This window comes from Ostrea edulis, chromosome 1, assembly GCF_947568905.1.
Source record: "Ostrea edulis chromosome 1, xbOstEdul1.1, whole genome shotgun sequence".
NCBI lineage: Eukaryota > Metazoa > Mollusca > Bivalvia > Ostreida > Ostreidae > Ostrea > Ostrea edulis.
Window position 1 is genome coordinate 20,988,742 of NC_079164.1, and position 25,722 is coordinate 21,014,463.

At 37.1% G+C, this 25,722-nt stretch overlaps 1 protein-coding gene across 1 annotated transcript; it reads right to left on the minus strand.

Moving 5' to 3' along the window:
- Window positions 1–744: 744 nt before the first annotated feature.
- LOC125663800 (regulator of G-protein signaling protein-like) lies at window positions 745–23,348 on the minus strand. Its single transcript, XM_056142664.1, is given in 20 exon segments — window positions 745–1,847; window positions 2,171–2,340; window positions 2,435–2,559; window positions 2,715–2,844; window positions 3,213–3,274; window positions 3,383–3,559; window positions 5,464–5,626; window positions 5,797–5,914; window positions 8,124–8,317; window positions 10,109–10,289; window positions 10,811–10,921; window positions 12,341–12,557; window positions 12,662–12,724; window positions 12,828–13,321; window positions 13,390–13,950; window positions 14,137–14,391; window positions 15,059–15,200; window positions 15,344–15,421; window positions 15,884–15,975; window positions 23,195–23,348. Coding segments are annotated over 20 exon segments (4,038 nt in total). The 3' UTR covers window positions 745–1,296.
- Window positions 23,349–25,722: the final 2,374 nt, after the last annotated feature.

A 25,722-nucleotide genomic window follows, 5' to 3' on the forward strand; every position in this document is an offset into this window, starting at 1 on the left:
GCCATTTTGTAGGTCAAACTTGTGGATTTTCCTCTTTGGGCAACCAATTTGAAACATGTAAGGCAGAAATATATGGGGGGAAATCTTTGCAATATTGCAATTATGAAGTAAAAGATACATTAACAAATGTATATTAATAAGAAAATCAGTTTATCTCCACCTCAGTGACCAGAATAACAAGTTGATTTTGGTTGAATAATGAAGGAATCCGGGCATGTTAACCTACAATATGGCGGCAAATGGGAAATAACTCTTGCTTAATCGCTTCGATGGAAAACCATCTATAAACCTATAATTTTTACCTTGAGATCAAAGGTCAAGGTCATGAATGTACATGACATAGTCTCATAGTGATACACCCATGTCTTATGGTATGACTATCAAAACCCTATAATCAATTTTGACCTTGAGGTCAAAGTTCAAGGTCATATAGAGGTCATGAAGGTACCCGACACATCGTCTCATGGTGATACACTCATGTGTGTCAAATATGGTATGCCTATGTCAAAGAACAAAGAAGTCATGGCCCTGACACGAATCCATTGTAAAAACCTTTAATTTTGACCTTGAGGTCAAGGTCATATGGAGGTCAAGAAGGTATCCGACACATCGTCTCATGGTGATACACTCATGTGTCAAATATGGTATGCCTATGTCAAAGAACAAAGAAGTTACGGCCCGGACATGAATCTATTGTAAAAAAAAAAAAACCTTTAATTTTGACCTTGGGATCAAGGTCATATAGAGGTCATGAAGGTACTCGACACATCGTCTCATGGTGATCCACCTGTGTGCCAAATATGGTATGCCTATGTCAAAGAACAAAGAAGTTATGGCCCGGACACGAATCTGCACAGACAGACGGACAGACAGACAGACAGACAGAGTGATTCCTATATACCCCCCTGAACTTCGTTCGCGGGGGGGGGGGGGTATAAAAATATTGAGACGGAACCGTCCCAATATTTTTTTCAGAGAGCTGCAGCTAAGCGTGAGTGTATCATGCATAAACATTCACGCTGTAGTTGATCAATTACATGTAAAGTATGGTATACAGTTGAATTTTTATTCAAAAAAGAAAAGAAAGTTTCCATAAAAAAAAAAGATTATAACTGATAATTTCATGTCACGAGGATCTATTACTAATTCAAGAAGAATTTGATAAAGGACAGACACTGGAAATAACTTGTACACATTTCTTTAGCATTAGATTAATGGATCGGGCACAGGGGCTTGTGTAGTTTTCACCGGGGGGGGGGGGGGGGGTCTTGATTTTTCTACACAAGCCCCTGTGGATCAAGCGTCATCAGTGAGTTCAGATTGAGTTTGTGCTGCAAAGGCCGCATATAGAGCTTTGTCAAATGTGGGTAGACGCGTGGTTTGGGGCGTATTTCCTTTGGTCAGCTTATCCACATGTTTGTAGACTAGTTGTTGAAAAGCCTTCTTCCGCTGGTTCATCGTCACAGTGGACTGTCCTTTCCAGCGGGACTTAGTTCCAGCCAACTCTTTTGACTCCGCTTTTGCAGATTTTTTGTTTCTCTTCTTTTTTTGAACGCCTGCTTTTCCGTCCCCCTGATCCAGATTTTGATCACCCTCTTCCTCTTCGAGGAAAGTTTTGCTTTTTTTCTTCTTTATTTCATCCCTAAAATTCATGTGTTTGCCGTGAGTAGGATGCTCCCATTGTATTTTGTGCAAAGGGCTGACGTTTTCTCTTTGCGACCGCTGTTTCCGCGTGCATGGTTCGTTTAAAATCAAGGGCACCTTTTGCTGTTTCGGCATTGGTTTATTTGCGAACATATAGCGAATTCCTCCCATCACATTGAAAGTTATTCGATAAGGATGTTCTACTGAAAACAAAATATTTTAACAAAAATTACCAAGTGAAATTCTCCATACACGATAAACATGAGGCTATAGAGAGAGTCTACACAGGCATGTATTTACTGTATTGAATTTTGGCACCACTCTCCCGGGATAAAGAAACCGTTCGAGAGAGTAAATGGTGGTATTTCAAGGGTTTTTTGCCTTTCCGGTCACCATCAGGGCTTTGCCATGGACCCACTGGAGGCCTCAAGACAGACAGACACCCAGCCGTTTACTTTGCTCCCCTCCCTTTTCCCCGTTAAAAAAATTCTGGATCCGCTAATCTACCCCAGGAAAAAATCTTTACCGTTTTGACTGACTGGAATCATTTCGCATTGCGACTCCCTGACTTTTAGGTAATCAATTCCGCGCATGTCTTTGTGGGGCATGGAGGTTACCCAAGGAGCAATCAACTTTTCCTTCAAACGACAATAAAACGTCTTGGGATCGTTACTCTGTAACCATTCCGCTCGAAATCTGAACAAAATTAAGGTAAATGCACAAGTCAGTTGAGAGAGAATTCTTCATAGTGCTGAGTGATGTTTAAGGGTATTAAAAAATCTGAGTTAACCTTTTCCAATAGAAGTATAGTATTGGAAATATTTGGACCATGGCGCTGTGAAACAGGCTCCTAGTCGGCCCCAACTTTGTGACGGAAAAGGCGATATAGCTCGCCACGTCATTCGAAACATTAATCTGAAATAAAAATATTTGTGCTCTATTTTTTACAATTGATGATAAGGTCCTGATATCAATTCCTTGATATGTTTTGTTAATATCTTATACTTAATCCAAATTCTGCACTCGCGACAATACTTCAAGTAACAATTTGGTCGATGACCGTTCCATACCTGGACACGTGGTAAGACTTCCGAGGCGAGGTAACAGTCAATGATGGTGTTGGCTTTTCTGAGCAGAAATTCCATGTCCTGTTTAGTACTGCTTTCCCCGTTTCTAATCTCATCAACGAGCTTTTTGAACCTGAATTAATTAATTTTGCTGAATTAGAAAAGAACAATTTCATTCAATTTGTTGACTATGCCCTTGGCGTCAAGGTTTGAAGGAAATAAAATGTTTAGTTTCTAGTATGACAAAGTAAATTGCACCAAAAACACATACTTCATGATAAATTAAGATGTAATTTTCACAAGGTCACGTTAACAACTTTGTAAGTCAATGAACTTTTATCGAGTTCAAAAGAATTCAAGGTGTATTTCTTATCATTAGCAGTTTCTTGAATTTTGTTGCAACAATCACGAATGGTTATGCATTCGTTTTGACTTCAATAAAAATAAAATTAGGAAAAAGAACATGACTATTAAAATGCATATCTATTAGTTGTTCTGTACTTTTGTTCTTCATTCCAGAAGTTGAGGTCCGCCACCAGTTTGCTGACGATGGGTTTAGACGACTTTGATTTATTTTTTTCCGGTGCCTCTGGAAATAATTACAAATAATCTAGTTATATATGCACATTTTGAGACTGGAATTTTAAAATTTCAAGAAGTTTTTAGATAACAAAATTAAATTGGGTTCCTTCTGTCAAGAACTTTGCTGGTTTAGAGGTTCTCTTACTTGCCAAATCCTTTTCTTTTTCACGGCGAAGGTAAAGTTCGAATAGCTTGTATTCATACTTGTTTTTCAAGGCTTTCATAAATTCTATGATCAAATTTACAAATCCACGCCATAAGTGTAACTAGAAGATCAAATGTACATTCATATGTACCTCTCTGTATCGGTATAAAAGTTTGTTGTTGTTATTTTAAAAATAAAATCGTTTTGGTTTTGATAATTTTCTGACTTGATTACAAAGTAATACTGATCTTGAAAATACGATGTCAATGGACAGCCAAATTAGTTACATAAACTCAAATAATTGAAGATATCTTTAATTATTTGAAGATATCATCAATTCAATTATTGCGCACAATACTTGAATTGAAGCACGCAACAAACCAATTATTGCTCTCATCAATACGGGATATCGGAACTAAAAAAATAATAATCTGGGAACGCTTCAGAAAAAGAAGTTACGAAAATTATGCTTCACTTGGACAACTCTTAGTGATCGCTAAAGACGATTCATTTCTGATACAAAAAGATTATTTTTCAGTATTGAAAGCGAATATCCTAGTAAATTTCTGATGTTTGGTAGGGGAAGGCGACTCACAAATAATTCACAGCGCATCGTGTATTTCCTTTAGGTACCGTATTATTCTCTTTAGGGAGAAGGGAACAATTCTGCTATGCCTGCCCACCTCTTTAACCCTTTCTCTACCGGCACATTCTAGAGGTTTTTAAAGACTAAATGACAATATTTTTAAATCAAGTTACATCTGCATGCATCACGATTTTGGGTAGGTATATGGCATATAATTTTGTTAAGAATTGGACAGGGAACAATTTTTTTCCAGAAAGTTTGTCATGTTAAAGGTCATTTAAATGCACATTTTGCAATCTTTTTTCTCTGGACTATATCACCGACCCCTCTCACTAGATTACAGTCAAACATAGGAAATTCTAAATGTATGAGGTGAAATTCTAAATGTATGAGGTGATGTGTCTTTTAATTCTTCAAAAACATCACAATCAAAGTAATTAATTGATTACTTTGACACTTAATTAATTAATTAAGTAATTAAATACCGTATGTGGGTATTTACTCCGTTTGATTTTTCGAGTCATTGCGTATAACAACCGACCGCTGTATGCAATCATATCGTAAATAATCACACCTAGCAACGGGGGGTTGGGGAGGGTTACTTCACATGCGTACTTTCCCCTTTATTATCCCATGCAGTCTCATCCCCATAATTTTTACGTGCAAACATTAATTTATTAGCTGGTCACTTTTTATAGTGGTGATAAATGGTAGCGTAAATGCAAGGTTAGACCGAGGCCATGTACTGAGCACACTGAAGAATAAACCCCCCTCCCCGATTTGGGGGTTTGGGTAGAACTACTTTTTCTTGCTAACTATCAATTTCCAGACAAATAAATATGAAGGAGGAAACTTTGATCTCCGTTTGCCCACTTCCAAAAATGATGCTTAGTGCATGAACTTATTATACATCATCTGATACATGTAGTGTGCTCAATTACTGAAAACACAGAAAACAAAATCTCATTGGTCACACTTAACATTAAAACCGCGATGAAATCGGAGACAAAATAAAAGTTCCGATATTCTATATTGATGCGCGCATCAATTCAATTATTGCGCGCAATAATTGAATAAATGTGGGCATAAATTTGATGATAGCAATAATTGATTTCATGAGCGCATTAATTCATTTGAAAAGAACACTAAATGATTTGATGTGCGCATCAATTCAATTATTGTTCTCATCAATTGAATTGATGCACACTCGTCAATGTGGTGAAATTATTCCTCGCAAAATTTAATTTGGAGCTCGGTATAAATGATTTGAGGATATATTCAAAGAATTAATCCGCGCATCAATTGAATTAATGCTATCATTAATTCAATTAAATAGAGCAATCATTGCGCACATTAATTGAATTGATGCGTGCTACGATTCAAATGAATAGATCAATAATTCAATTATTGCACGCATTAATTGAAACGATACCCCTTACCGTTTTTTTCTTCTTCCGTGATTTCTTCTTGACAGGCGCTACCTCTTTGGGAACGATTTCTTGCAGGTCGGCGAGATTAGGATATGATAGGTCTGGTTCAACCGTGTCCTCGGGGGGTGCAATATCCTCATCTATTGGGTAGGTCTCCAAGTATTTCGGGAACCTGGCCAAAGTTACATACGTAACACACGTAACACAGAAAGCTAATGCGCATAAATTATTAATATTTTTATGTTATATACTATTAGAGTAACCTATTATGTTAGGTTTTCTTGAAAATTCAATGCCCATTCGATGATAATGTAAGTATAACTTTTATATCTGATTCATTACCATTTTCTTTCAATGTAATGGAGAACACTAGTCTGCGCTATGTAGAGAACACTTGGAGGTATCCGCTCCATGGTGGATATCTGGCGGAGAATTTCATCATTGCAATCCTGTAAGAGACCTACAGGAAATGTGAGCTTTAGAAGGCTGTGATTCTATCTAACAGGCTATAACGTGTTTGTGTGTCTGTCGGTTCCCTTGTTAGCAAACCTTCACTGCATTCTTATGAAACTTGTGTCAATGGCAGACTTGTAAACTGATAACTGATTTAATTTTGGTGTTTTTCAATATCCCTGGGTGCAGTTTGATTTAATGCAAGGAGGTTTGTGATCTTTGAATACATGTACTCCAAGTCATGAATACTTTTTACTCTGAAAAATTCATTTATTAAATGTAAAATCGGTTTGACCAGCGATGATGCAAAGGTAATCAAGGCTTCAGTACAAAAGGTAAACACATGCATAATATATAAACCTCAATATGATAATTCTGTATCATACAATTATTGACATTTTTTAGGTCAATGCGATGTTTTCTGCTTTCTGAAAAGTACAATATACACCGAGCAATAATTGTTTTAATTATCATATGATTAAAAATTCAAAACGTCAGATCGGGCTACTAGAATTGGTGCAAGATAATCGAAACTGAGTAGAGACGTAAGTTTTCATTGAGTGACTAAAACATAATAACCAATTCTGAATTTTTGGCCTGTTGGAGACATCAGATGATAAATACACCTTGGAAAAAAAAGGGGGGGGGGGCTATTGGTTTGTACCTATCGGTCGGTATGTCGTAAACCAAGTGTTGTCAGCTAAATATCTTAAGAACGGTATGTCGTAAACCTAGTGTTGTCAGCTGAATATCTTAAGAACGGTATGTCGTAAACCAAGTGTTGTCAGCTGAATATCTTAAGAACGGTATGTCGTAAACCAAGTGTTGTCAGCTGAATATCTTAAGAAATCAAACTTGCTATACTGGTTTCCCCTAAATTGATTTTCAGATTACAATGTCAAAGGTCAAGGGTCGGTTTACTCTGGAATTAGGAGGATATTATCCAAACATTATTTTTGAGAACCCTTTGCTTGACAGACATCAAACTTGGAATACTCGTTCATTGTCAAAAGGTCAATGGTCAAACTAGACATAGTAAGATATTGTCCGCTCATTGTCTTGAGAAACCTCTGTTTAACAGACATCAGACTTGATACATTGGTTGTATCTAAGATCACGAGGTCAAAGGTCAAATTGGACACAGTAATGTATCCAATCTAATTAAAATTAGATGTTAGATCCGCTCGCGTACTCGCATACATATACGCGAGCGGATCTAACATCTAATTTTAATTAGATTGTAATGTATCGTCCGCTCATTATCTTGAGAATACTATGCTTGAAGGACATCAAACTTGGTACACTGGTTCCTTGTAAGAAGTAAATGTTTTCTACTGATTTTGAGGTGAAGGGTCAAACTGGAAATAGTAAAATATTGTTCGCTGAATATCTAGAGAACCAGACATCAAACTTAGTACACTGGTTCTACCTTAGAAGTAGATGACACCTACTGGTTTTGATGTCACACAAAGTTAAAGAGCAATGGTCAAAGTACTCTTGACATAGTAAGATTTTCTACTAAAATATCTTGCAAACTCTTTGCTTGGTAGACATCAAACTTGGTACGCTGGTACACCCTGTAGAGTAAATGACCCAAATTGGTTGTCAAGTACTAGGTCAAAGGTCATGCCACAAATGAGTGTTTATTTGGAAATGTCTGCTCAATATCTTGAAAGATTAAACATAGTATTGTATTTGCCCCTGACTAGCAGATAATCCATAATTTTAACTATCATTACAGACATTGTAAATCTCAAGTAACGGGGGTTGGGGGGTTGCGTGTTAAGTTGTCCGATCTCAGCCAATCGGAAATGAGCTAGGCAGTCATGTGCAAGGGAGAATAAAACTTCATCTTTCGCTCAAATATCGTATTCCACTACTTATACATTAGGAAGTAAAATATTAAAGGAATTTACAGTGTAACAAATCGTTATTGTATCACATTATTTTGATGCTCGTACATGAATTCGAATACGATGACCTTTTTTCTTCTTCTCAATTTCAATTGCATTTTAATTTTAAAAAAACATTGCATTCCCTTGGCAATCTGATTAAAATTAGATGATAGATCCGCTCGCATACTTAACGAGTGGATCTAACCGATATACTTTTAATGAGAATAGACTGCGCCCTTGGGGAATATGATTTTATTTCAATGAATACATCTTCATATCTCCTTCATTTTAAGCAATAAAAATGAATAATGTATATCAAACCTTGCTTGGTGCTGCTGCTAAAGAATTTTCTGTATATGGTAGAGATGAGATTGTTGATGACTCTAGTAGACTTCGCCTCCTTTAGATCCTCCACATATTTCCAGAGCAGTAAAGGCTGGGTTATGTCGTTACTCATCATAAATCTTTTGAAGAACTCGTAGTGGTTTGAGTCATGCAAAACATCCAATAAATTTCTGAGGAGAAAGGCAAGTCTATTATTTTTTACGCCTGCTTTTAATCCAGGATACCGTAATGGAGTATTCATAAGTGTATTCCATGTGTTTAAATACTTTGATAATTAAAATTATGGAAGTATTTATGACAATTCTACATTAATTGCTTACAAAATTAGTTTTACCATAATGACTAAATCAACTTGCAAGAAAACATTCTTAAAATATGCCACACTTTTAAAAATGGCGGTAAAAACTTATACTATCCAAAACTCTTGTTATGTACAAAGAACTGTGGGCATTTTAAAGCTCTATTCATTTTATTTTGACATCACAAATTACACGCTATTGCATTTATTTCTTAAATGTGATTCAACAACTGCAATTTTTAATCTTTAACTGTGTACCCAGCAATGTGAAATTTTCAAATCACAGTAAATAACGCTCATAACGAAGTGCTGGGGATGAACAATTTAGATTCGTTATATTTACGTAATTCGTTATCTCCAATGAGTACATAATATGTTTTAAAACTACAGGGATTACTTCACTGTAAGTGTGACTTCATTAAAAGCGTGTTCGATGTAACCGTGTTCTACTGTCTGTTGCTTTATGGATACATGTATCTACTGCTAAAGTTTGTATCCATGTATCTACTGCTAAAGTTTGTATCCATGTATCTACTGCTAAAGTTTGGATACATGTATCGACTGCTAAAGTTTGGATACATGTATATACTGCTAAAGTTTGTATCCATGTATCTACTGCTAAAGTTTGTATCCATGTATCTACTGCTAAAGTTTGTATCCATGTATCTACTGCTAAAGTTTGTATCCATGTATCTACTGCTAAAGTTTGTATCCATGTATCTACTGCTAAAGTTTGTATCCATGTATCTACTGCTAAAGTTTGTATCCATGTATCTACTGCTAAAGTTTGGATCCATGTATCGACTGCTAAAGTTTGTATCCATGTATCTACTGCTAAAGTTTGTATCCATGTATCTACTGCTAAAGTTTGGATCCATGTATCTACTGCTAAAGTTTGTATCCATGTATCTACTGCTAAAGTTTGTATCCATGTATCTACTGCTAAAGTTTGTATCCATGTATCTACTGCTAAAGTTTGTATCCATGTATCTACTGCTAAAGTTTGTATCCATGTATCTACTGCTAAAGTTTGTATCCATGTATCTACTACTAAAGTTTGTATCCATGTATCTACTGCTAAAGTTTGTATCCATGTATGTACTGCTAAAGTTTGTATCCATGTATCTACTGCTAAAGTTTGGATACATGTATCTACTGCTAAAGTTTGGATACATGTATCTACTGCTAAAGTTTGGATACATGTATCTACTGCTAAAGTTTGTATCCATGTATCTACTGCTAAAGTTTGTATCCATGTATCTACTGCTAAAGTTTGTATCCATGTATCTACTGCTAAAGTTTGTATCCATGTATCTACTGCTAAAGTTTGTATCCATGTATCTACTGCTAAAGTTTGGATCCATGTATCTACTGCTAAAGTTTGTATCCATGTATCTACTGCTAAAGTTTGTATCCATGTATCTACTGCTAAAGTTTGTATCCATGTATCTACTGCTAAAGCTTGGTTTACAAGTTCTAAAGTTTGTATGAAGGGAAGCAGGGTATATTTCACAACATTTAACAAGCCATGCAGGGTTTAACGATACTTAGTTTGGAACCCTGGGCCTGAGAGTTCTTTGTAATTCAGAGACTTTAACAAATATTCTGCACAAAATTGCTAGCTTATTCCCATAATTCTTTTAATGAATTGTAAAAATCTTACCTTGGCCTAGGTGGTCTCTCTATAACGATCCCACGCCGGCGGATCACGAGTCTCCGGAGAATTGACCGGTAATGAGCCTTCTCTATAGCAGTCACTTCCGGTGTGGCCAGAATCCCTAGGCGGGAGACCTTAATAGTTTCAATGTCGATCTTTGGCTTGTTGAGGAGATTGTGAAGAAATTCTAAATTTTAAAAAAAAGTTTAAAAATATAAACAATACATGGAGCATGTAGTTTCAAAATCTCCATAAAAACGATAAAAATATTCTTGTTTAGAACTGCTTCTAATAACTAAGACTTCTATTGCTTGGAAAACGTAAACTCACTTCCCCTTTGACTCAATGTAATTTCACTTTCAAAAAATTAGCTCGAGGTCAATGTGAATCAGCCTGAGAGTAGTTAGGCATGATATAAACACCGAAATTATCCGGAAAGGGGTACAATATGAATATTATATTAAACCATATTACACGGGTGTGTGAATTTTCGGTTTATATTAAATAGGGCGAAAAACAGTCTTTTTTCCTAAAAATATACAATATATATCTTTACTAATTATGACATACTTCAAAATATTGCGAGAACATTTAATTCAATTTGGTGTGGTGCATGATATGATATATCATATAATATCCATAGACGTTGTCAAATCATTACTTAATCAATGGAGTTAACGAACTGCCTGTATAGCCCCCGTAACTCACCATGCCGTTTGACTGGTTCTCTCTTGATACGTAAACTGCCGTAGTCGCTATACATCACGCCTATCAAGTCACCAAGCGTGGAGGACGTGAGTGAAGACATCCCAACACGCCCTGTATCAAAACAGTAAATACATAATATTGTCTTATGAAAATTCATGACTTCAAACGTCTTTTCAAGTCAAGGGGTTTAAGATCCAACATATTTCTCACGATTCCATGAATATTATGTTGGATCACCAACTCTTGGCTTGGGAAAATGGACTTTAGAAGATGAAGAACTACGGGATACATACGCAGATCCAGCGGGGTACGGGTTCGGACCCTGACTGATATCCAATAAAGTGAATATTTGATGTAATTTAAGGTGTAAAAATTTTACCTTTGAAAAAAAGATTTGGATCAGAACTCCTCTCAGAAACAAGATGCGCTTGTGAAACACTGTTGACAGCAAATTAATTCTGGTATATACCCAAAGAAAGGTCATACCACAAGGAATACACATGTGGAATACGAAAGCCTTATCGCCATCCATTCAAAACTTATGGCATTAGGTTAAAGTTTGTCAAAAGTAGGTCAAAGATTTGGTTTCAAAAGAATGGTCTTGTCAAAAGAAGAAGAAAAAAGGAATACACATGAAAAGGTTAAGATAACGAACAGTGATCAAGCTCATAACTCCTTTAAGGAAAATAAGAGTTGGGCAAATACGGACTTCTGGACATACCAGAGGTGGGATCAGATGCCTAGGAGGAGCAAGCATCCCCTGTCGATCGGTCACATCCGTGTCCTATACCTTGATCAGGTAAACAGAGTAATCCGTAGTCAAAAGCAGTGTGTGAATAACAGCCTAACATTGATATGAAATACGTTAGACAGCAACTTCCTATGCCCAGAGTAGATTGACCCTTGACCTTTGACCTGAAAATCAATGTCTTCTACTCTTAACCAACCCACATATGAAATATCATTACGATGAATGGAATGGTTCTCAAGATATTGAGCTCGGTCCGTCTACGCGCCAAAAAACTCGGTCGTCATATTTTCCCATACAAAGTCTATAACCTATAAATATCTAGCCTAGCAGCTAGACTAGCCGCTACGATATTGAACGCAGCCCAGATGCAAAGCGATATTCCCCCCTTCTTCGAAGGGGGCATAATAAAAGGGGGAAGAGGACTGCAATACGCGGACCATAGGCATGTCTTTCTTACTGAAACTCGATATTTTAGATTGAAGTAAAGATGTCTTTAAAACCGATTTTTAAACAAATCTCATTGCCAGAGCAATAGTGACATATAGGTCTCATGGACATGACCTATTTGTAGCTTTGACCTTTAACCTCAGAATTAAGAATCAACCTTGCGATATATGGTGATATATATGAAAGCCCTATCACCATCCATTCAAAAGTCATGGGCGAGATTAAAGTTTTTAGGGACAAACAGATGGACAGACCAAAAACGATATGCCCCCGACTCTCTGTTTAATAAATCTGGATCCGCGCATAGGATCCACTGCGCATATATTGCGTACCATATTCATCACAAAGTATTGCGTACTCCAAAGATTTCATCGAGTGCTCGTCCGTAAGAGTTGGGGCCCCTACCGTCACACGAGCACATGGCGTAGTCAATGCTTTACTTTTCGCAGGAGAGTCCTGCAATCCATGTTTCATCATTTCTGTTGGGTCAGCCTGATCACACTTTGTGGCGGACATCTTTATCACATTTCTGTCGATCAATGAGTTGCACTACATCAAAATTATATATATTAATTTATTTGTCTTATTTTGATACTTTTTAATAAATATAATATATATTTTTTTAAAAATCTGCTGCTTGTAACCATACTCACAACATTAATTAGGAACAATGTTCTATCTTCTCTTGCATATTCTTGCCAAGATTCTGCTAGTACCTATATAAAGAAGACCGGACAAACACCACTACAATCAACGATATACATCTTTAATATACTTTATCTGTCCCTCATACTAATGCTACTACTAGTATACTTATACCTGCAAAATAATATCCTGTGCATCTGTTATCATTGTTGTGTCATATTGTGAGTTCAGACTCTGAAAAATAGGTATTTTCAGATGTTCAGGGAAAATGCACTCCGGATTGTCATCAAAAGCGAGATATTTTTCAGTAATCTGTCTCGCCAGTTTCTGTTTCATAGGTATTCCATATGGATCCAGATACTTCTCATCGGCATCCAGGTAATGGCGGACATCTTTCCAGAAACCCAACATGCAATTTTTCTTAATTAATCCGCGATTCTGAAGAGTTTGACCGAATGGAGATCCAGCCAATGCGTCAGAGGCGAACACGATCATCGATTTAAAGTTTGTATCCTGTGAAACATGATTAAAACCCAATCGTCGGCGACCCACAACGTAAGAAGTTACGTATACGGGAATGGTATAGTGCATTGGAGAATTCCCGAAAAAGCGAGAGGACTTTCCCCATCTCTCCAGATCGCCGACATCGTTTGCTTCATCTTTCTCGTCTCCAATAGTTTTCTTTTCCTTTCCTATTCGGAAAATATATAAAATGAAAATAAGATTTAAAAAATACCATTGATGCAGTGGAGATATTTGCCTCTTTTAATGTAAATACTAGGAAATCAACATATAGACCTACCACTCCAAACAGATGTGACTTGTTTCGGTTCGAGAAATATCTCGGAGGATTTCTCGGAGGAGGCAGTGGAGAATTGAGCATCAATAGGAATCTGCGTACTAATATTTGGAACACTGTACTTATACTTCTTGGGCTTGTCAATATTACTGGAGAATAGCTTTCGTGTAGAAAGCGACCCAGGACTGTTAGACTTTGCGCTGTAGATACCCGGTGAGCTGACTGGACTGCGCAGTTTCCGGTGTTGTGGTAATAGAGTATATATATCAAAGGGAGTCTCGTTGTTTAGAAAGGCAAGAGTTTGTGGCGACACAGTATGGTAGAGGTGGATAAAGTATCGTGGAACCCAGTATCGTCTCAGGGCTGACAGGAGAATTATCTGAAGATTGTCGAATGCATCAAGTGTATCGACCGTGTACTGCGCATCCATGTGCGAAACTGCCGCCAGGATTTCCTCTTCGATATCTTTCTCATGTATCATTTCAAAGTTGATGTTCCCTTTAAAGATTGAATATTTTATTCTTGGTAAGATTTATCAAAATTAGATAAAAACTATAACCCCCCCCCCCCCCCACCCCCCCCCCCCACCCCCACACACACACCCATCCCCACCCCGAATGTAAAAAAAAAAAGAGCAACAGACCAACAAACAAAAAGAAATGGAACTCAGCAATATTGAAATACCTTTGTAGACGAGTTGTTTTCCCCGGGTTGTGAGATTACAAGGAGAACCTTGGGATAAGTATGTGATTTTGATGCTGTGGGCCATCTCTGTCTTATGGGGCAGAGCTCCGTCTAATAATTTCCATTTCTCAATTTCTATCCAGCATCGAAATACGTTTTCACCAGCTGTCCCCTTGATGAAATCTCGGAACATTTGCATCCCAAGCACGTTTCCCAGAACATTGCGGGCAAAGTGTGAATTCTTCTCGAGATCCTCTGAAATTATAATTATGTCGTTACCGTTTCAACATTTGTTTCGTTTGCTAATTGTTGAGGAGGAATAGGAATCTAACACGCCAGAGAAATGTGATATGATATGTACGAATATGTTTCCAAATTGAAAGCTTTTAATTTATCTAGCTAAAATGCAGATTTATTAGAAAATAATCTGGGAAAAAATAAAATTCCTTCTATCCTCGAACCCACGATCTGCAGATCAGCATTCGACAAATTAACTTACTGAGCTATACGGCGTTTAGATTTCAAAGGAATGTATAACAAGTATCAATATTGCTTATATCTATATTTCCATTCAAGTTTCGAAAGGAAGTCAGCCATTATGAGGATGTAGTATTCCTCCTTAATAAAAAAAAAATGAACTGGGCTGCTTCAATATCGGCTACAGGGATGGGGCAATTGAAAAATGTACTCGTAACTAGTTAGGACCAGAGTTCTAGAACGCAGTCCTGTTAAATATTAAAACGATACGAGTATATGTAAAAGTTCTGAACTTGATTTTTTTTTTTTTAAAAAACTGCTTTCAATACCACTAAATGTTCAATTTTATTAAATCTTCGAAAAGAACATGCTTACATGTAGAAAACTAAAACTGGCCCGTACTACAAATACATATCCACGAACATAATATTATGGTAAAAAATACCTTTAAAAGTTCTTGATTCAAAATTCACCTCCACATCTCGCAGACGACAACAGAGAAGGTACTCAATGTACAGATTGGTCCTCTGAAATAGTGGATACCGCTCCTGTTTCAGGAAAGTGATTACACGGCACCTGTCTATCTGCTGCGAAAGAATTTTCAACAAATGGTCAGTACCATAGTATCACAGAAACATTCTCGTTAGTTGGCTGATGACGGAACTATTTAGTGATTGCAATTGCTGATGATTATAAATCTTGTATAGAGGATAAAAACAGTAATACATACGTTATTGTTTTTCTTTATTGGCGGTTCAAAAACAAACACCTTTTCAATGAAGTTGTAAATTATCCGCTGTCCAAAAACCTACAATGTCATGCAAATATCCTTTTCATATATACATGTAGCTCAGGCTTGTGGGGAAGGATTTTGCGAAGGACAAACACACATTCACACGAACAGACGCACACACTCGCACGCATGTCCGTAATCATAATTAAGTTGTATTCGTCTTGAGACGACGAACAAAAGTTATTCATTTGGTATGAAATAGAATCTAAGTAAACATTATGAAATAGACTTGACCAGGTAACTTACCGGTGACGTGAGGAATATGTTGAAGTAACTTACCGGTGACGTGAGGAATATGTTGAAGTAACTTACCGGTAACGTGAGGAATATGTTGAAGTAACTTACCGGTAACGTGAGGAATATGTTGAAGTAACTTACCGGTAACGTGAGGAATATGTTGAAGTAACTTACCGGTAACGTGAGGAATATGTTGAAGTAACTTACCGGTAACGTGAGGAATATGTTGAAGTAACTTACCGGTAACGTGAGGAATATGTTGAAGTAATCGACAAAAGATCTATCTTCCAGTAAAAGCGCAAAGTCCTCATCGGTCAGAAGAAGTCTGGAGTCTTAAGCAAATACAGGAATAATGCAAGATACATATTACCGGTATACAGGTATATCTAGGGTTCAAGAAGCATGTAGGTACATTTATGGTTCAATATTTGTATATTTAGTGTTAAGATACTAGTATCTATCTATCTATCTATCTATCTATCTATCTATCTATATAAACCCTTACAAACAAAGACACATTGCTGGATCCAGTAAGTGCTCTACCAAGCCCCTATCTTTGCTCCTCACGAAAATATTAACAGCTGTGAAGGAGAAACTTCAAACTTACTGTGGGACTACATATGCCAGAAGTGGTGTTAATCAAATGTGGATTCTAAAGAATTCTAAAGAACTTTTAGTGAACTTGAAATTGCAAAACTCTTTTCAAATCAACATCAAAACGCATGACTTTTCAACGCTTTACACGACCATTCCTCACGATAGATTAAAGACTAGACATTTTGACATCAAAGGCAGTTGCTTCTTCGACAAAAATGGGAAACGCAAATATTCATATCTATTGATCAGTCATCCGAACAATTACTTTGTAAAACACCACTCTGATTCCACACACAAGTACTATACTCTGAAGTTGAAATAAAAATATGCTGGAGTTCCTTATTGATAATATTTTCGTGGTCTTTGGTGACCAGGTCTTCCAACAGTCTGTTGGAATTCCCATGGGCACGAATTGTGCTACTTTGTTAGTTGACCTGTTTTTATATTCCTTTGAAGCAGAATTTATTTAAAAACTTTTACGTGAGAAGAAAAAAATATCTTGCTGTGACCATCAATTCGACATTTAGATATATTAGATAATTATATCGACGACGTTTTATCGATTAACAATGATAACTTTCATTCATACGTCGATTCAATTTATCTCTGTGAACTCGAAATAAAAGACATCACAGAGTCGTCCACTTCTGCTTCCTACTTAGATATTTTATTGAAAGTAGATTTTAACGGTAAACTAACAACCCAACTGTATGACAAACGGGATAGTTTCAGCTTTTCCATCGTCAACTTTTCATTATTGCATGCATATGGTGTTTATTTCTCTCAACTGATTCGATATGGTCGGTCATCTCCGAGGACCCGTGATATTCACACCTGGTGCCGAGCGTTTGGCGATGGCAATGTCACGACCTGTTTTAACGACTTAGGTCTGTCGTGGCCGGGATAAGAACACCGACCTTCCACATGCGGGGCGAACGTTCTACCTCTAGACCACCGTGGCGGTCATCGGATGAGAATATATATACATACATATTATAAATGTAATTTGGTATGGGGACACCCCCCCCCCCCCTTTGACAACCAAGATGGCACTATTCTTTTCCCTAACTTTACATTGCACCATGGAGCTGTTACGTTGATAGGCCTTCAACGTACAATAAAATGGACACCCCCCCCCCCCCCCCCCCCTCATTATTTTGTAGTCTTTGTTTACAAATATAGTTACAAAAAACATTAACGGTAAAAATTAAAAAAACAAACTCCGATATGTTCAACGATGTCATATGTAAAATAAAAAACGGTATATCAAGTATTTGCAAGATTGCTGTTTCATTATGCTTTTATTTAGCGGGATCGTTTGATGCGTCTTGAGTGGCTTACAACAGATGACGTCATGTCTCTTCGATTAACATGTGCTTATGTGGATCTATGAATACCATGATGCTGTGTCGGATTTCAAGTCGGCGACAATTGCTGCAGTATGGTAAGTCATGTTGTAGTTTTGAAGATTTTATTATAGAAGTTGGCTCCTGAGCTTTTTAGCACAACTGCGCAGTAGTCCGAAATATCTGACGTTTTTCTGGCTTTTTTTATGATGTTGATATTTACCGTGCCGGGAAAACGTCAGAACCGGCGCCATTACGTAAACTGGAAAATCGCCGTTTCCAGTTGGATGCGGCATTCTCGGGTCGACTTTAAATACTTTGGAGTCGAATTCAAATCATAATTAATCAATTATTTGTTCTTACTAATATCAATCAAAAGAAAATATCACCTGAGAATTCGATAACAGAAGCACACAATTGCAGTCAACTGAATTTTCGTTGTCATTTGAGCGTGACTTAAAACAAAGCTCGACAGTTTGTTAAAATGTTTTCATGAGGCTATTTATGTGATGAAAGAAACCATAAAATCGATATTAATAAGTACAAGAAGCATCGTTTTATTGATTAATTAAGTCTTTGAATTTGTCTCGCAAGTATTTAAAATCGGCCCGAGAATGCCGCATCCAAATGGAGGCGACGAATTTCCAGTTTACGTAATGGCGCCGGTTCTGACGTTTTCCCAGCACGGTAAATATCAAATTCATAAAAAACCAGGAAAACGTCAGATTTTTCGGACTACTGCGCAGGATGCTACAACTAAGTATTTAGTGGTTCAATATTAATCCCAAAGGTGCAAACACACACATCTATTACTGACAGTTCCATCGCCAAACGCTCGGCATCAGGTGTGAATGCCACGGGTCCTCGGAGATGACCTTAAAAACGGATGACCCGTGTCACAGTAAGTGTGGCACGCTAAAGAACCCTCACTGCTCAATGGCTGTAAGCGCCGAGCATAGGCCTAAAGAAGCCCTTCACCGGTCTTGGTGACGTCTGTATATGAGTGAAAAATTCTCGAGGCGATCAATATTACTGAACTCTATCCAGTTGAAAAAAAAAATTGTGTCAATTCAAATTTTTAAAGGGTTTGGTAGGAACTATATTTTGTGGCGGACGGATTGATTAATCCAAAAGTTCTAAATCTGCATGATATTACAGTTTCTGTTTCATCCAATATATCTTCTATTTTTATACTCCTATATGTGTATTTCAGTTTTATAATTTATCATACAAGTAGTTGCACGACACTTGAAACTAGTTCAAATGCTGTAATTTATTAGGTTTTACATTATGACCCCTGGGTCGAGCGCTCTGCTGGTGGACTGTTAGTCCCCGAGGGTCTCTACAGCCCAGTAGCTAAGTACTTTGTTACTAGCTTGAAAATACGGATGTATATATAATTGCTGTTATAAAATTTAGAAATTCATTTCAAAATTAAGGATTATCTCCCTCACGCTTAACTCTTATCCTTAGACTCCACTTATTTGGCACATTGTTTTTCACTAAAATAGCTCTAAAACTTCATTGTTATTTCGGATTTCAAACATTTCGGTTGAGCATCACTGAAGAGACATTATTTGTGGAAATGCGCATCTGGTGCATCAAAATTGTTACCGAAACACAACACCGATTCTTATAAAAGTGTAGATTAATTTATTCGAAATTTTGTTTAAAAATTCAGTATTTTCGATAATGATTTAAATTTTTTATCTCCTACCCCCACTTTCTTTAGTTCCATTTTAAATTCTAGGAGAAAACCTTGAAAATGGCATAAACGATGGGGTGAGAATTTGTTCTGGATCCAAGCGGAAAAAATTTCGAGGTACTCCGAATAAAAACTACAGAGGTGTTCCCATTCTCTCACCAGAGGGCGCGTTACGCAAGCTTCACATACACCTCTGTCAACGCTTGGAATCACGTGACAATATAATCACATGATATTATAGGGTTATTGAACTTATATCGGTGAATATTGGCACGAGTTGGCTGTGAAAATGCACGAGCTTGCGAGTGCATTTTGACAGCCAACGAGTGCCAATATTCACCTTTATTATATAGCTAATAAATAGTCTAATATAAAATCTGCGTAAAATCTAGAGAATGTTAGCGTTCAATATCCTGAGAATTTAGCAAAATCAGTTTGCTTCATGCATTAATGACGGGTTAAATATTGAACAGTTAAGAAGTGCATGCTGTTATTGCACACTGCCAATATTGATGAAATCTCGTCTATTTTGGAGTATTTTGAGTGAAAAGGGATATAATTTAACAACTAAATACTTTAGCTATATAATAAAAGGGTTATTGAACTTATATAGGTGAATATTCACCTTTATTATATAGCTAATAAATAGTCTAATATAAAATCTGCGTAAAATCTAGAGAATGTTATCGTTCAATATCCTGAGAATTTATTGAACGCTAACTTTGCATTGCGTAAATTGTATGCGCCCGAAACATTCCGAGTATGAGCATTCAATATTGACGTTACCGTAACGACATAAACAAGCCGAAATGGCAGACGACGGTCCTCCGAATCTGACAGAGCCGGTATTTGATATTTACTTAATCAAAATGTTTTACTGTACATAAATTATGATGTCCCCATTTACAAAATCAGTTTGCTTCATGCATTAATGACGGGTTAAATATTGAACAGTTAAGAAGTGCATGCTGTTATTGCACACTGCCAATATTGATGAAATCTCGTCTATTTTGGAGTAGTTTGCGTGAAAAGGGATATGATTTAACAACTAAATAATTTAGCTATTTAATAAAAGGGTTATTGAACTTATATAGGTGAATATTGGCACTCGTTGGCTGTCAAAATGCACTTGCAAGCTCGTGCATTTTGACAGCCAACGAGTGCCAATATTCACCAATATAAGTTCAATAACCCTATAATATAAGTTCAATAACCCTTTTATTATATAGCTAAAGTATTTAGCTGTTAAATTATTTCCCTTTTCACTCAAAATACTCCAAAATAGACGAAATTTCATCAATATTGGCAGTGTGCAATAACAGCATGCACTTCTTAACTGTTCAATATTTAACCCGTCATTAATGCATGAAGCAAACTGATTTTGTAAATGGGGACATCATAATCTATGTACAGTAAAACATTTTGCTTAAGTAAATATCAAATACCGGCTCTGTCAGATTCGGAGGACCGTCGTCTGCCATTTTGGCTTGTTTACGTCGTTACGGTAACGTCAATATTGAACGCTCATACTCGGAATGTTTCGGGCGCATACAATTTACGCAATGCAAAGTTAGCGTTCAATAAATTCTCAGGATATTGAACGCTAACATTCTCTAGATTTTACGCAGATTTTATATTAGACTATTTATTAGCTATATAATAAAAAAGAATATTCTCGGTTTCCGTTCCCTTTAAAAGTTCAGGCAACAGGTGATACATCAGGCTTTTTCATAGCCAACTGACACTTTAATAAGTGCATATTTACCATTTAGCTGTCTGTCTCTTATTTTACAAGTTTTATCGTATTTTTACAGCCTTTCCTACTTTTGATTCCATGTTTACATTTAAATCTCCACCACGTGTATATCCTACATTCATACGCATATTACGAAGTAGTTCCAAATTTATGATCAGAGAACGGCGATTTTAAACAATTTACAGTAAGCATCAATTTAATTGCACCAAAACATATCATAATATGACTAAATATTTAGTCCAAAACATAAATGTTGGATCAAAGAAACTTTTACAAGATTTCTGTAAAAAGCCGTTGACAGAGGTATAGTGCGAGGAGCTCACGGAACTCTGGGTAGAGAATGAGGTGTTCCAGAAACGTACGATCATTCTCTCACCAGAGGGCGCGCTACGCAAGTTTCAACTGCTACCCTGTTGACCTCGCTTCTTTTGACAGCCAGGATCAATCGTAACTACTCGGCTATTTACCGGTTACGGAAAAAGACGAGCGCGTGATACGATTGAGCCAGGATTTGAGCTGTATCGTTATCTCACGCGTATAGCGAGAGTTCCTTTCAAAACAACAATGACGCTAACTTGGACGTCAGTCGACTACACTACGTTACGAATACAGTGAAGTAGGCCTATGAAGCGCGAAACTTCGTAACGTAGCGCACTAGACTTTGACGTCATAACTAGACTACAACGACTCTACCATTCGGAATCTCTCTAGTGAGACATAAAAATCAACTGACCAATGAAATCGGCTCATTTGGGCTAACCAAAGTACCGCTTACCCGTTGTGTGTAGCACCAATCAGCGGGGATCCAGTTTATTGTGGAGCGTAGCGTAACACCCTCTGATGAGAGATTGACGTACGATAAGGAGTGAAATAAAGGGTAAAGGTGTGTGATAAACGGCTCGTGCCTGTGTTCATATCAGGAATGCAGGAATCCTATTATATTACAAATATACTCCTTTATCATATGGATATCCCTCATACGATAAATTATTCGTATCCCAAAGTAGTTGTTCCCACGCCGTGTGACGTAATTGTGCGTGGCATACAACCCCTGATCATGTTTTGTATCGATCGTAAAATATTTTCAATGATCAAAGAAACAAAAATACATCGAAAGAAAAAAACCCCACACATTAGGTGATATGAACTGAATTCGTTTTTCTTAAAACTCAAAATGAAAACCGTTTTATTGACACCCCCCCCCCCCCCATTCTCATAACTGACCAATTAGTAAGTTACCTTTAGAGCCTAATGCTTCGCGGACGTTAGAGTCTTGTATTTTTGGCATTTAAAATTAAAACACGAATAACTGTTGAAGCAAGAAATGAACAAAACAATGGCGGCGCCCATATGGATCACAAAATGTTCAGTGAACGTATGTAGAAATTATTTCTATTCTTTTGCTGATGTTTGTCCTATTTTTTTTTTTTTACATACGTGTTACGTTTAGAACCTTGCTTCGCGGGCGGGCCTTCGACCTGTCAGAGATTCGCTCGGTATTACCCAGAATGCTTCTGGAAAAATGTCGCCGTTACTGCGGTACACTTCATGGACAACCCCGTAGATAAAACAAATAGTTTGGAAAATACTACAAACGTGTTTAATTTTCAGATAAGTTTTCTTATAGCTTCATAAGTTTTGTTGTTAATAATTGCATAGTTTGAAAGAAGGAGAGAAAAAAATATCAGCTAATATGACGTCACAATGCACTGTTTACTGTTTCCCGCGCTTAAAGTTGTGTTGCAAAATTTTACGAGTCTTCGCTCGTCTCAATTGTCACCGTAAACATATTACGTATGAAGGTATGTCGCAGAATATTGACTGCGGCACTAACCTTTGATCTTTGCAATAACCGAGGAATGCATTGATTTCAATGAATCCTGACCAAAGATTTGATATCTCTAATAATTTAGAGTTCTTAGGTCCTCTAAATTATCGACCCAATGGATGTATTTTACGGCTTCTTCATTTGATGCGAGTTATATAAGACTTCTTCATTAAAGACATGTATTCTATGGCTTCTTCATACCACAAGTATATTCAACAGCTTCTCCATATAACGCTTTATATACAACACATCGTCGGAAACCCACGGTTGATTACGGTTTCCGACGATATATACAACACAGCTTCTCCATATAACTGACGCGTGCACTTGACGGCTTCTTCATATAACTGACACGTGCACTTGACGGCTTCTTCATATAACTGACAGGTGCACTTGATGGCTTCTTCATAACTGACATGTGCACTTGACGGCTTCTTCATATAACTGACAGGTGCACTTGGCGGCTTCTTCATAACTGACACGTGCACTTGACGGATTCTTCATACAACTGACACGTGCACTTGACGGCTTTTTAGATAACTGATACATGCACTTGACGGCTTCTTCAACTACGCTTGTGCACGACAGCGTATAACGCGTGTACCCGATGTCTTCTTCATACAACACGCGAATAATTCCACGTCTTCTTCATACAACTAACGCGTGTACGAGAAGGCTATTTCACACAAATAACGCGTGTACTAGACGGCTTCTTCATACAAATAATGCGTGTACTAGAAGGCTTTTTCACACAAATAACGCGTGTACTAGACAGCTTCTTCACACAAATAACGCGCGTACTAGAAGGCTTTTTCACACAAATAACGCGTGTACTAGACGGCTACTTCACACCAATAATGTGTGTACTAAAAGGCTCCTTCACACAAATAACGCGGGTACTAGAAGGCTTCTTCACACAAATAACGCGTGTACTAGACGGCTACTTCACACCAATAATGTGTGTACTAAAAGGCTCCTTCACACAAATAACGCGGGTACTAGAAGGCTTCTTCACACAAGTAACGCATGTACTAGAAGGCTTCTTCACACAAATAATGCGTGTACTAAAAGGCTTCTTCACACAAACAATGCGTGTACTAGAAGGCTTTTTCACACAAATAACGCGTGTACTAGAAGGCTTTTTCACACAAATAACGCGTGTACTAGAAGGCTTCTTCACACAAATAATGCGTGTACTAGAAGGCCTCCTCACACAAATAACGCGTGTAATAGAAGGCTTCTTCATACAAATAACGTGTGTACTAGAAGGCTTCTTCACACAAATAATGCGTGTACTAGAAGGCCTCCTCACACAAATAACGCGTGTACTAGAAGGCTTCTTCACACAAATAACGCGTGTACTAGACGGCTTCTTCACACAAATAACGCGCGTACTAGAAGGCTTCTTCACACAAATAACGCGTGTACTAGACGGCTTCTTCACACCAATAATGCGTGTATTAAAAGGCTCCTTCACACAAATAACGCGGGTACTAGAAGGCTTCTTCACACAAGTAACGCATGTACTAGAAGGCTTCTTCACACAAATAATGCGTGTACTAGACGGCTTCTTCACACAAATAATGCGTGTTCTAAAAGGCTCTTTCACACAAGTAACGCGTGTACTAGAAGGCTTCTTCATACAAATAACGCGTGCACTAGAAGGCTTCTTCATACAAACAATGTGTGTACTAGAAGGCTTCTTCACACAAGCAATGCGTGTACTCGACAGCTTCTTTATATAACGCGTGCACGTCTTCTACATGACAAGAACACACTTGCTTATTGCATTTTAATTGGTATTTATGTTAGTACTTTTGATTTGATTACGATGTTGCAGTTAGTGGGTTTTTTTATGTTTGTTTTATTGCATCAAAGTGGACTCCCTGTGTTTGTACTTGAGATTTTTTGTAAACTGTTTTCTTGTATTTAAGTAGACTTTTTACATGTAGTTCAGAAGTTTTGAGCAATTTTTATTCATGAAACAAAATCACGGTTAATAGGGTTATAAGAAATAATGGAAAAGATCCCATTGAAGTGTAATTCCAAACTGATTAACCGGTATTATAATAAGTATACTTATGCAAAAAGTTATATAATTAAATTGAATGGTTTCAACCTCGGCTTCTATTACGACACGCCGGTAGGTTGCTAGGATAATGTAAACAAGTTACGGTAACGGCAGTTGGAGATGAAAAGGAGAGAATCAAAATGTATTAGCCAATATAGATAGTCAGACATTTTCTTCTTTTTATAAAAGAAAATTTTATCGTCATTTTCCTTAAGATTCATGACTCGGGCTCTAGTCTATTCTACAGTGTTAGAAGGGGTCCGAAGGACAGTGGTAGGGGACCTCTTCACTTTTTCACAAAGGGTGGTAGTGGTGGATTGTCAAGTGAATTCTAATACTAATACAATCTTTGTTGTGCTTTATTCTCTCTTTTTTTTTTTTTTTTTTTTTTTTTTTTTTTTTTTAAATTTTCCGTTGCCCGTCGGTGTGTGCTGAAAAGGTTTTGTAATGTTTCCTTTCGAATATTCTTTTATAGAACACAGCATTGTTCTGTTTTGACTAAAAGACTGTGATAGCGCTGCTATGTAAAATATAATGCAAAAGAAGCAATGGCGGTTCAAGGAAGTGGTTTCTCGTGTAATGCTGTATTATATAGTACACATTTGACTTTCAGTCTTTAAAATAACAACCATGAGTTGTGATTTCTCTGTAAAGATTTCGTAAAAGTTACAGTGGATCTAAGAGGACTGGAGGATGTAGAATAGTAAACAAGCGTGTGAACACTTCTCCTAGATGGGTTATCGGATAGACTTGAAATTTTGTACAATACTTCAATG